The sequence below is a fragment of the Myotis brandtii genome, unplaced genomic scaffold (genome assembly GCF_000412655.1).
Source record: "Myotis brandtii unplaced genomic scaffold, ASM41265v1 scaffold59, whole genome shotgun sequence".
NCBI lineage: Eukaryota > Metazoa > Chordata > Mammalia > Chiroptera > Vespertilionidae > Myotis > Myotis brandtii.
Genome location: NW_005370223.1, coordinates 6,225,758 through 6,239,096, shown reverse-complemented (window position 1 = coordinate 6,239,096; position 13,339 = coordinate 6,225,758). Strand labels below are relative to the sequence as shown.

The window sequence follows — 13,339 nt, the reverse complement described above, 5'->3', positions numbered from 1 at the left end:
TGGGAGAGAAACATCAATCAGCTGCCTCTTGCACACCTCCCACTGGGGATGTGCCCGTAACCAAGGTACATGCCCTTGGCCGGAATCGAACCTGGGACCTTTCAGTCCACAGGCTGATGCTCCATCCACTGAGCCAAACCGGTCAGGGCATCACTTTTCTTTTGAAGGAAGGATATTTTTACTCTGGTTTATTTGATATTTAGTATACTTCTGGAATTTAATTTTGCTTTTTAAACAGTAGTATGGAAGGAAATAGGTAATCTCCATCCCCTCTACTCCTGAAAAGTAAAATTGAGGCAATTCTGAAATAGAAAGTCATTATAACATTTTTAAATCAAAGTACAGAATATTTTATATGCCACAATATAGCAAAGCAAAAAGTCAGATTTAAAAAAAAGAATGTGTTTAGATTCTCCTTTGTTTAGTCTAGCTTAATTCTTCACAAGCCTTAAATGTAGTGTATAAATAATACATGTTTTGGCTCATTTGTGGAGGAAAAAGGGAGTTCTTTCCTACTCAGTGGTACTCTATTTTCAGTAGTTGTGACTGTTTCTCTTTTTTTCATGAACATAATAGACAGGGAAGAATGCATTTTTCGTGGGAGATCTTGGAAAGATTGTGAAGAAACACAGTCAGTGGCAGAACGTAGTGGCTCAGATCAAGCCATTCTACACGGTAAAGTGCAACTCTACTCCAGCTGTACTTGAGATTTTGGCGGCTCTTGGAACTGGATTTGCTTGTTCCAGTAAAGTAAGTACTTTTTTCATTATTTTGCCATTAAACTACAACACTTAAAAATTAATTTTCTAACTTTTGGTTACCCACAACAATTGGAGAAAAACTTCAAGGAAATTTGACTTTTGGATAGGTTTTTTAAAAACTCTTACTTAAATTTGAAGCCTAATAGTGTAATTGATCAACTCTTTAAGTGTGCTATCACTGAAAGGAAAGTTTCAATGAGATGAGACTTTTAAAAGTTTTCTTTATCTTTGACACTTTTCCTCCCTCATTCATATTCTCTCTCTCTCTCTCTCTCTCTCTCTCTAATATATTTTTATTGATTTCAGAGAGGTAGAGAGAGATAGAAACGTCACTGATGAGAGATAATCATTGATTGGCTGCCTCCTGCACACCCCCTACTGGGATCTAGCCCGTAACTCGGTCATATGCCCTTGACCGGAATTGAACCCAGGTTCCTTTAGTCCACGGGCCTATGCTCTGTATCCACTGAGCCAAACCAGCTAGGGCTATTCCTCATTCTTAGGCTAGACTTAGCTAGACCAAGTAACTTCTTATGACAAGTAATATTCTAAATGAAATTTCTCTGGTGGTAATTATACCTTGTAAAAGGTTTTAACACAGGGTAGTATAGTAAGCATTACCAGAATATATACTATGGCATTATGTAATACTAATTTAACCTCATGTAACTTGAATTTAACAAAAACTAAATAAAAATATAAGGTAGTAATTGAGTGAAAAGTAATGGGAAATTTGCCTTTTAGATGACACTATTTAACATGTATTTTTACAGACTGAAATGGCTTTAGTGCAAGAATTGGGTGTGTCTCCAGAAAACATCATTTACATAAGTCCTTGCAAGCAAGTGTCTCAGATAAAGTATGCAGCAAAAGTTGGAGTGAACATCATGACATGTGACAGTGAAGTCGAATTGAAGAAAATTGCACGTAATCATCCAAATGCCAAGTAAGTGTAAAACTTAGTACCTGGGTAGATTATCTTCATTGCTTAGGGTTTGGGTTTGTCTTATCCTGGGAAAAGGAGGCAGTTATGTAGAGCAGTGGGGTGTATTGTAATTACTTTATTTAAAATTTCTATATAGAAATTTATGAAATATAGAAAATATAGAATCTATGAACTCATAGATTCAACTTCCAGTTTTGTATATTAAATATATATACATATAATTTTTTTTTACCTTCTTAGTGTAGGAAAAAACTAAATATGCTTTATCCTTTATACTATTTTGTGCTTCTATCTCCCATCCAATTTTCTGAGTTGCCATTCCATTGCTAGTGTTTTATTGGCTATTTCTGACCCTTCAGGTGGAGTTAGGATAAGATAAGGACAGTTTAGGGCGTGAATTTATAATCTTCAACTTAAGGAAGATGTGGTTGGTGGGATAAAAATTAGGGCCACAGCTATATTTTTATAACCATTTTAACCCTAACATATGTCATGTTAGGAACAAGATGCATTTTGGTCAGCTTTTTTCCCTGTTTAGTTAAGGATATATTCTGCTCTTGGCTGTAGCTCTTGAATGATTCTCCTTAGTGATTTGAGGGATTTCTTTAAAGTCGACACTTCTATTTGAACAGGAAGTGATGTATATATATATAATGTTCTTTTTACTTTGCATTCCAAGATTCTTTTATAAATTAAAAAATTTACTTTTTAAAAGCAAAACGTTTTGCCCTAGCTGGTTTGGCTCAGTGGATAGAGCGTCAGCCTGTGGACTGAAGGATCCCAGGTTCGATTCCGGCCAAGGGCACATGCCGTGGTTGCAGGCTCGATCCCCAGTGGGGGGCTTGCAGGAGGCAGCCAATCAATGATTCTCATCATTGATGTTTCTCTCTCTCCCTCCCTCTCCATTCCTCTCTGAAATCAATAAAGAAATATATATTTTTTAAAACAAAAAGTTTTAAGGCAAAAATAATTTCAAGAGGGATTCAATATATACTAAAAGTATATTGTATTAGCACAAAATTACTTGCTTGCTTTGCTTTCAGAGAGGAAGGGAGAGGGAGAGAGAGATAGAAATATCAGTGATGCGAGAGAATATCTTGTTGGCTGCCTTCTGCACGCCGCACAACCCAGGCATGTGCCCTGACCATAAATTGAACCATGGCCTCCTGGTTCAGAGGTCAGTGCTCAACCAGAGCCATGTGAGCTGGGCATGTTTGCTTACTTTGAATGAGTTATATGTTCCTGGAAATGTGTATCATCCATATTTTTTTTTGTATATTTATAATTTTCTTAAGTGATGTTAATGTTATCCTGAGAAAGATATCCTGATAGGATTGATTACCCTAAAAACCTTTGGGCTTTTAAAGGAAATTTTCTAGAGAACTGTCTCTAAAAGTTTCTGTTCCATGATCTTCTAAAGATAAGCCCTAATTTGGATGGAATATTTACTGTGTTAAATTGTAAACTGAATGGTACATTTTTGCTAGAATTTATTCTACCCATAGAATAATTTAGTTTTTATCAGACTTGCCCACTCATCATCAGTCATTCACCAAAACTTCCTGGGAAAAACAGTATTTGTGTATTTGCAGTTTTTAGTGGTTTTGTAATCATTTGAAGATCTCATCATTTTGTCTAGATTGTCATGGTTTGAAAGGAAATATCGAGTAAATTTAAGTCAATAGTCTAAAAAGCTTTTATACAAATAAAATAACTGAAAGCTTCCCAAATTTTTTGTAAGATATAAGAGGTTAATAGGAGGAATGTTCAGAATAAGTGGGTGGAAAGTTAGTGGCTAGAATAATTTAGAAATTTGAAACATTTGAAGCCCTAATATTTTTACTGAAAAAAATGATGGCATTGCTATTCAATTTAGTCTTTCCAGGTGGATTTATGGACTGATGGACTTCATTTGAAAGTAATGTCTTTCATTACAGAGCCTTACCTACCCTTGCTGCTACAACAGAATCTTAACTTCCTATTTCCAAATTCCATCCTTTTAAGCTTCATGCTTTAGGCCCTAATTGCTAGTTTTTTCTCTGTACAGGATTGTTTTTCATTAGGTTCACTTGATTCATCCGTCGCTGGATTTGGGAACACTGGCAACATAATGAAAATTTCTACAATCTTCAGGCTTCACATGTGCTGATGATGATGTAAACCAACTCTGCCCCAATCATCTTCCCCTTCTCTTAGGGTCTTACTACATATTGCAACAGAAGATAATACTGGAGATGAAGAGGGTAACATGAAGTTTGGCGCTACCCTGAAGAACTGTAGGCATATCTTGGAATGTGCTAAGGAACTTGATGTCCAAATTACTGGGGTTAAGTGAGTATTTGTTTTAAAATCATTTTATGGTGATAATCTTTGTCTTAAGATTATTGCTTTAAGACTTCATTTGTATGAACTCATAGATTCATAGAATCTATGAACTCATAGATTCAACTTCCAGTTTTCACACACACAAACACACACATATAATTTTTTTTTACCTTCTTAGTGTAGGAAAAAACTAAATATGCTTTATCCTTTATACTATTTTGTGCTTCTATCTCCCATCCAATTTTCTGAGTTGCCATTCCATTGCTAGTCCCATTATAGTACAAGATCTTGCTTTTTAAAAAATTGTTCATAAAGATGAATAAAGAATCATTGGTGTTAATCACTACTTTAGGTGACAATGTTGACATATTTGAGAGTTTTCACATTTCAACTCAAATTTATTTTTTAAGTTAACATAGAGGGGAAATAACTTTTTGAGGGTAAACTATGAATTTTAACAGATTTATGTAATCACTGCCACAATCAGAGTACAAAATCATACTTCAATTACATTTAAGTATTCTCTTCTAAATCTGTCACTTACGTAATATTGACAAGTTCAGATGTCAGTAATATTCAGCTGAGTTAACGTTCATTTGTATTTCACAATAGACATGTTTTTATATTTTGTCAGATAAAATTGCACATTCATATTAATGGTTTTTGTGGCCCAGTTTTATTGGTGGAACTTGTTACTCTACCATATCTGCAGAAATCTTCCCTTCCCCAATCTGATAGCCATGAATCATGACTGATAACTCATTGTTAAGTATTGTAACTTGATAATTAGAGGTTAGGGCTTTTAATACTTTAACTATTTGGTAAAGTTAAGGTAAATACTTAATTGTGTCAATATGGTGAATGAGAATTGAAAGGAATTACAGGAAGGACCTCTAAAATTTGCTGCTGCTTTAAATTTATTACTTTATTTCTTTCAGATTTCATGTTTCAAGTGCTTGCAAAGAATCTCAAGTATACGTACATGCTCTATCTGATGCTCGATGTGTGTTTGACATGGCTGTAAGTTTTTTCCTTAAATTTTGATATTTTTATCAGGTTGTTAGAAAAACACTTTTATCTCTGAAGCACTCTCATTATACTTATGACACACACCGTACTTATTTTTTTACATTATAAGCAGAGTTCCATACAGTTCATTTTTAAAGTGGGTGAAAGAATTAGTGATTTACTTGTCTGCAAGACAGTACAGACAACATCAGGAAGCTAACATATATAACATTTAATTTGCTTCTGTTAGGAACCAAAAAACTTGCTGTATTAAATGTCAGAACAGATATTTATCAACCTGGGAGGGAGTTTTCAAAATGTCCCTATTTTTCATCTCTAGGGAGAATTTGGCTTCACAATGAACATCTTAGACATTGGAGGAGGCTTCACAGGAACTGAATTTCAATTGGAAGAGGTAAACTCAGTGGGTGGACATACTGGAATAATCTCTCATTCTTTGCTACTTAGGTGGTAGATGAGTAAGTAGCCTAGGGTTTTTACAGTGGCAGGAACTAAAAGCCTGTAATATCTTTTTAAAAAAATATATTTTATGGATTTTCCACAGAGAGGAAGGGAGAGGGATAGAGAGTTAGAAACATCGATGAGAGAGAGAAACATTGATCAGCTGCCTCCTACACACCCCCCACTGGGGATGTGCCCGCAACCAAGGCACATGCCCTTGACCGGAATCGAACCCGGGACCCCTCAGTCCGAAGGCTGATGCTCTATCCACTGAGCCAAACTGGTTACGGCAAACCTGTAATATCTGTTGAAAATTTGATTCTAAGAAAATGAGCAGGCAATGAGAAGACCTAGCTAACTTTGATAAGTTTAATAAAAATAAAATTTTTTAACCTCTGTATCATAATAACTGTATCACAGAAAAGTTTCTATTCTGTTGTGCTCTTACAGACTACTTGATGGTACAAATTCACAACGTGGATAACTTAAGCTATTTTATCCATGTGTGCGTCACTCCTTAATTTCCTGCTCTGCCCTCCTCCACATTCTATAATACCTAAAAATCGATTTGAAATTTTGCTCCCTTGTTGCTAGACAGGGACGTGGCTTAATTTGAATTGTCTAATCCAATATTGAAACCATAATGTGGGATTTAAAATCCATAGGTGAATCATGTTATCAGCCCTTTGTTGGATGTCTACTTTCCTGAAGGATCTGGCATTAAGATCATTTCAGAACCTGGAAGCTATTACGTGTCTTCTGCATTTACACTTGCAGTTAATATCATTGCAAAGAAAGTTGTTGAAAGTGATAAATTTTCCTCTGGAGGTAAGTTACAGAGTTTATAGTTTCTTCTGTTAGTAGATAATTCCAGTTATTTTGAAGATGAATTTATCAGATACTATAGTGTAATTATATTGTATGACATTTTATGGATTATATAGGTGGGTGATCTTCAGCCAGCTATAGGCAGTTAGGGAACTTTTCAAAATGTCCATCAGACGTCCTGAATGCAACTCTCATGTGCTGATGTTGAGCTAGGCATGTTTTAGATACACTTCCCCCAGGTGATTCTCATCCCTTGTTAACATGAGTCACTGGGAGAATCTGCCTCGTACTTGCTTACATAACAAAGGCCAACAGAGTCCTTTTAATCTCGACAGTCTAAAAGTATCATTTATTTATTTTCAAAATTCACTATTTAAAAAAAATACTTTTATTGATTTCAGAGAGGAAGGGAGAGGGAAAGAGAAACATCAATGATGAGAGAGAATCATTGATCGGCTGCCTCCTGCATGCCCCCCACTGGGGATCAAGCCTGCAACCCAGGCATGTGCCCTCGACCAGAATCGAACCTGGGACCCTTCAGTCCACAGGCTGACACCCTATCCACTGAGCCAAATTGGCTAGGGCTAAAAGTATCACTTTTAAAAAAATGGGTAGGAAGGTACTGTTCTACATTAGGGAGACTTTACTTCTTCCCGTAGTTTTTTTCCTGTAAATAAGCAAGAGTGGGGTAGTCTTTTTTTTTACCTTTGAGTTCTTAATAAACATATTTGTATATCAAGAGCTGTGTGATACACCACAGGGCACATTTGGTTTCTCCCTCTCCCTGTTGTAACTCCCTTCCCAATGAGAAGCCTCGCTCCCGTTATTTCTCTCTCACACTTGCTTAAGCCTAGAACACACAGAAGGAGTTTTCCAGAATAGCCAATCCATACCACTGCACAACAGCAAGCCATTAACTAGACCAAGCATGTCAAACTCAAAGGCTAGCACGAACCAATTCAACAAGGTTTAAGTTTATGTGGGCCGCAAAAAAAAAAAAAGCTTCCATTTTCATAGAAATGTAGGTTTATTTCAATTGAGACATGCTGAATACAAAGGGCTGAAATCAATGTCATTGTTAACATAAAATTATAGAACATTTTAATAAGAATGAATATTTTTTCTTAAACATTAACTTACCAGACACTGAATAACTGCACAAATTCATAGGCGTAACTCAAGTAAACCTATTTTTCTTGTTCTCCAAAAGCGAAATATTTTCTGTTGCACACAGCAAAGAAGTCAGTACAAGACTAATGACGATGTGGCAATCAGCTGCTAAAATATTAGCTGCTAGTATTAGTGGAGAGAAATGGTGTGCCTGCGCGTAAGGCACATAAGGGAAATGAATGCAACACGATTATAGTCATCAGTCACTAGCGAATGTAGTTCTTTATTAATAATTATGCATAACAGGATATTGTAAAAATTAGGTTATGAAATTTTTATTAAAACGTTTCTTACATACCGTTATATTGGCTGAGCCGCAAAAATATTCGTTGTGGGCCGCGAGTTTGACAAATTGAACTAGACTCAGTATCTGTTTAGGTTTGGGGTGTTTTTTTTTTGACATACAGTGAGCACAATCTTAAGTATGCTATTTGATGAGTTAATGAAGACATATAGTGATATCCCTTTCAAAATATAATTTTCATATCTTAGAATTATTTTTTCTCAGTTATGTTCCCTCGCCAGACAAACACTATTCTGATTATTTTTCTGCCATAGATTAATTTGAACTGCCTTTATTACTTCATATAAATGGAATCATATAGCACAGTGGTCGCCAACCTTTTGGACCGCACAGACCACACCAGTGGTCCGCAGACTACTGGTTGGCAACCACTGATAATAGAATATATTCTTTTGTTTAAGAAAGCTCAGTATAATATATCTGATTGAACCATTTTGTTTCATGTTTATTGCTAATCTGTGGATACAGTTTATACATTCTCTTGCTAATGAATATTTAGTTTCAGTTTTGGGCTATTATGAATAAAACAACATTCTTGTACAAATCTTAATACTTGGGTAAATGATTAAGAATAGAGTTATTCGGTCATAGAATAGATGTTTTCAAAGATATCAATGTGGTGGTACTATTTTACCCTCCTTCAGGCAGTGTAAATTATATGCAGGTTCTGCTTGTTTCCCCACCTTTATTGATTTTTTAAAATATATTTTTTTATTGATTTCAGAGAGGAAGGGAGAGGGAGAGAGATAGAAACATCAGTGATGAGAGAGAATCACGCCCCCCGCCCCCACCAGGAATGGAGCCCGCAACCGGGCATGGGCACAGTCCGCAGGCCGATGCTCTATTCACTGAGCCAAACTGGCTAGGGCAATTTTTTTTTTTTACTGCATTGCATTACATTGCATTGCATTGCATTGCCTATCGTATCCATTCATTAAGTGTGTGGTGGTGATAGCTCATTGTAGTTTTAATTTGTATTTACCTGGTAATGAATGATGTAGAGCACTTTTTCATATGTTCATTGGTTATTTTCCTTAGTGTAATGCGTTTTTTTTTTTTAGGCTAACAGTTTTGTTTAAGGTTATGTCAGTATATATCTGTGGGTTGTTGTTTTTTTTTTTAACATTGACTTTTAGAGAGAGAGGAAAGGAAGAGGGATAGACAGAAATATTGATGAGAGAGAAACATCATTGATCAGCTGCCTCCTGCACGCCCCCTGTTGGGGTTCTAGCCTACAACCCTGGCGTGTGCTCTGACCTGTAATCCAACCGGGACCTCCAGGTTTATGCCCAACCACTTAGCCACACCGGCTAGGCTGTAGGGGTGTTTTAAGTTAAATATTTTGAGGCCCGGTGCACGACATTCGTGCAGGGGAGAGGGGGAGTTCCTCAGCCTGACCTGCGCTCTCCTGCAGTCCCTGACCCCTCGGCTTAGGCCCGCTCCCACCACCACTGCTGTGCTCGCCAGCTGTGAGCCTGGCTTCTGGCTGAGTGGCACTCCCCCTGTGGGAGCACACTGACCACCAGGAGGTAGCTCCTGTGTGGAGCATCTGCCCCCTGGTGGTCAGTGCACGTCATAGGACTGGTTGTTCTGCCATTCGGTCAATTTACATATTAGCCTTTTATTATATAGGAGGATGTGAAAACTAGGAATCCATTCTATAAATTTTTAATGTGAAAACTAGGAGTCAGTTCTATAAATTTTTAATGTATTTGATATGCATTTCATGATAACTATTAGGCTTTTTACTGTAAATTCACCTTCATTTTTTCCTCTTTATTTCAGTAGAAAAAACCGGAAGTGATGAACCAGCCTTTGTGTATTATATGAATGATGGTGTTTATGGTTCTTTTGCAAGTAAACTGTCTGAGGACTTGAATACCATTCCAGAGGTTCACAAGGCAAGTTCTATTACAAATAATGTTAAATCTGCTCACTTGGCAGTTTGTAAATTGAGCTGATATTTTAAAGCTGTATCCTAGTTTTTGAAGAAATACTTTAGGTTAGGTACTAGTGCCCTTTTTTGAGGGTCTGCATTCTTCTTTAGTCTGTTGCCATTACGATTCATAACTAGCAAAATTACAGTTATGAAGTAGCAAAGAAAATAATTTTATGGTTGGGGGTCACCACAACATGAGGAACTGTATTAAAGGGTCGTGGCATTAGGAAGGTTGAGAACCACTACTTTAGATGGAGTTATGAAGGACTACCACTGACCCTGGCTCTAGACCTGCCTTTCATGGCACATTGGATCTGAGATAGTAAAAAATGCTCTTATCTACCCCCAAATTCAGTAACCTGTGTGAGTGAAAACTTACTTACACTTTAAATACTTTTTCTTTCCTACAGAAATACAAGGACGATGAGCCTCTGTTTACAAGCAGCCTTTGGGGTCCATCCTGTGATGAGCTTGATCACATTGTGGAAAAGTGTCTTCTTCCTGAGCTGAATGTGGGAGATTGGCTTATCTTTGATAACATGGGAGCAGATTCTTTGCATGAACCATCTGCTTTTAATGATCGTCAGAGGCCAGCTATTTATTACATGATGTCATTCAGTGATTGGTAAGGTGTTTTTATTTTAAAGCAGATTTGATATTTGAGGTGACAGAATGTTTGCTAATTTTTTTTAAAAATACATATTTTTATTGATTTCAGAGAAGAAGGGAGAGGGAGAGAAAGATAGGAACATCAATTTTGTGATGAGTGCATAACTTATAAGTAATAGCAAAACATTCATCTTTTAAGGGTTATTGAAAGATATTTTATTGTCTGTTAAGTAGTTCGGTGATCTTTGTGCATAAATTCTGAATTATCTCTTATGTAGGTATGAGATGCAAGATGCTGGAATTACTTCAGACACGATGAAGAACTTCTTCTTTGTGCCTTCTTGCATCCAGCTGAGCCAAGAAGACAGTTTTTCCACTGAAGCTTAAAACAGGCATTAACGAACGCTTCTTTAGATCTGAAGTTGCAGGTTAAGCTTGTCTGGTCTACATTCCAGTGTGGGAAAAATTCAATCAATCTTACTCTGTTAATTCTCTTGGAAACAAACTACTAGTAATAACTATTTGGGACCAGACAAAAACAGCTTTCATCTATAATTCATTGGGGGTTAATTGGGAAATTTAGATGATGTATCCAGATTTAAACTTAACAGTTTGTTCTGCCCCTTAAGCGTTTAAAATAAAATATGCAACAAAATGGATGACTTAGTGGAGATGGAAGCCCATTAATTGGGTTCCCCATTAAATCGTTTACATACAAGTACACAGTTTTTATACTAAGGATTCGTGTTTAAAGTCTTGTAAAGTTAATGTCTTTCACCCAGATATATCAGATGTCAGTGGAAGACCAGTGTGACTTCATTAGATACGTTTAGTGTATTTAGAAAGTGTAAATTTGTGCTTTGAACTGTAGTTTAATAAATGTAAAATTGCATCATAGTATTTGTTGTATTTGACCTAATGTAACCCTTGTATGATTGCAATAAAATTTTGTGTAGATTTTACTGTTTTTTCAGGCTAAAACTTTGGGAAAGGGGCTAGCTAGCAAAGGTAGTTTTGAAATAGATGTGTATATGGACTGTTTTGAAGGTTATTTTCTTTTATAGCCCACTTAAATTTAGTTTGACTCAGTACATTTCAGTTATTTAACTAGTAATTTAAATAAAATGTTTCATTGTGAAGTTCAGATGCATCATGGAGAGTTGATATGCAGTAAGCATGATGTTTAACAATTTTAACACCAAAAATGTTAATCCTGCATAAACCAATTGTAATAATAGGTGTTTCTGTATAGATAGAATGCATAGAGTAACTTAGTAAATCTTTGAATCACAAATCTTTTGGCTGAGATGGACAATTCTATTAAATACTCTGAATAACCGGGGGGGAGGAAAATTAAAATTGGAGAAAACTCTGCAGCACACTAAAACTTTAAGAAGGGCTACATCTATATCCAGAAACCTGATACTCTTGCATGGAATATTATTTAATTTCAGAGTTGTGAGGGGCTGAGGGGGAATCACACCTATTTCCAATTTCTCAGTTTGCAGTGATTTCAAACTTTAGGGGTTTGTTTTATTTAGCCAATCGATTAGTTTCTTATTTCCCCATTTGTTCAGCTTAGTTATTGCTTTTAATTCTTTTCATACTAAAATTTTATGGTGATTGGGGGGAAGGGAGTTAGGGTCACTTATCTGACAGTTGTTGCCAGGAATTTGCATTGTTCACTGCTAGTATATTAGTAATCCTAGATCTCAGAATCATAATAGTAATAAAATAAACAACAGGGGTCATATTTTCCTAACTTACTCTATGTTCAGATGTAGAATTTCTGTCTCCCAAGAGGAAATGTGACTTCACTTTGGTGCCAACAGACAGAAAATTCTACCTGTGTTACATAGGGGAAGTTTGGAATGCACTTAATAGCTGGTTTTTACACCTTGATTTCAAGGTGGAAAGAAATTGATCATGAATCTCAATAAATTTCACTTAAACCAGTAGGTGCTTAATATTTTTTGATTTGATTAATGCCCATTTGAATTTTATGGGTTCTACTAATGAAAAAATTTAGGACCCCAATCCATTGTCATCTTATACCTTGGACTTTACCAAGGTATAATACGGGGTTTTATGCAAAATTCCAAGCTACCATGCAACTTTTTTTAACCTAAATAAGGAGGAGGAATTGTTCCCAACCTTTTTTGCATATTGTGCTTTGGTCCAGAAATGCCAGATCTTTTAAAAGATGTTACAATTTTGAGTCTTTGGCTTGACTCTACAACCTTGAGCTTCATGGCGTGTCAATTGAGCTGTTCTATGTATAACAGCTCAGAGTTGCAAAATCACATGTGAATGATACGGTAACTTTAAGAAATGTCTGTATTGTATTTTAAGACTGTTTGCCATAAATCTGAAGTTTGAACTTATGTATTTCAATTTGTATGCTAAAAAAGTACTAAATTAATGTAACAACCTTTTTTTTAATTTACAATATTGTAATCTCGGTTCAGAATTTAACTGACTATAAAACCCAAATGATTTCTACATAGTAAATTGAACTGTAAAGGTAACTTGTGTGTGATTCTGAATACACAGATAAAATGTTTTTTATTCCTCCTTATGTTTTATTTTGATGGCTTCTATTGTGAAAGAAAGTTAAAATTCCTTATCAGCTTTGGATATTAGCTTGCTGAGCATTATTTCAGAATCTTATTTTATTACAGAGCAACAAACTGAATTTGGTCAAATGATGCTGGGCATTACAGAAGGAACAATGAAGATTTTGATAAAATCCTATATATATATATATACATACACTTAGAGCCACATTTTCTAGGCACATTAATTGACTAGCCTCCTAACAATTTTAAACTTAGACAAGGTGAAATAATTTATAAATTGATCTAGTTATTCCAAGTAAACAGCACAGATGATATACCATTCAGTGCAAATATTGGGTTGAAAAAGTCACACTGTGCAGTCTTTTGGTCCTTGAATAGGGGAGTTAAAATTTCCTCACTCTAGTTAGC

At 35.8% G+C, this 13,339-nt stretch overlaps 1 protein-coding gene across 3 annotated transcripts in view; it reads left to right on the top strand.

The window, feature by feature from the left end:
• AZIN1 (antizyme inhibitor 1) overlaps nt 1-12,930 on the top strand; it is a 34,392-nt gene extending 21,462 nt beyond the window's left edge. The window contains exons 5-13 of one of the 3 annotated variants that reach the window (XM_014550197.1): nt 577-750; nt 1,535-1,707; nt 3,904-4,038; nt 4,971-5,052; nt 5,381-5,455; nt 6,168-6,330; nt 9,590-9,705; nt 10,154-10,368; nt 10,631-12,930. In XM_014550197.1, coding sequence (XP_014405683.1) covers nt 577-750; nt 1,535-1,707; nt 3,904-4,038; nt 4,971-5,052; nt 5,381-5,455; nt 6,168-6,330; nt 9,590-9,705; nt 10,154-10,368; nt 10,631-10,739 — 1,242 coding nt within the window. In that variant the 3' untranslated portion in view covers nt 10,740-12,930. The remainder of the gene's footprint in view (nt 1-576; nt 751-1,534; nt 1,708-3,903; nt 4,039-4,970; nt 5,053-5,380; nt 5,456-6,167; nt 6,331-9,589; nt 9,706-10,153; nt 10,369-10,630) is intronic. The other 2 variants (NM_001301794.1, NM_001291714.1) reach the window with 2 other exon arrangements.
• The last annotated feature ends 409 nt before the right edge of the window (nt 12,931-13,339 follow it).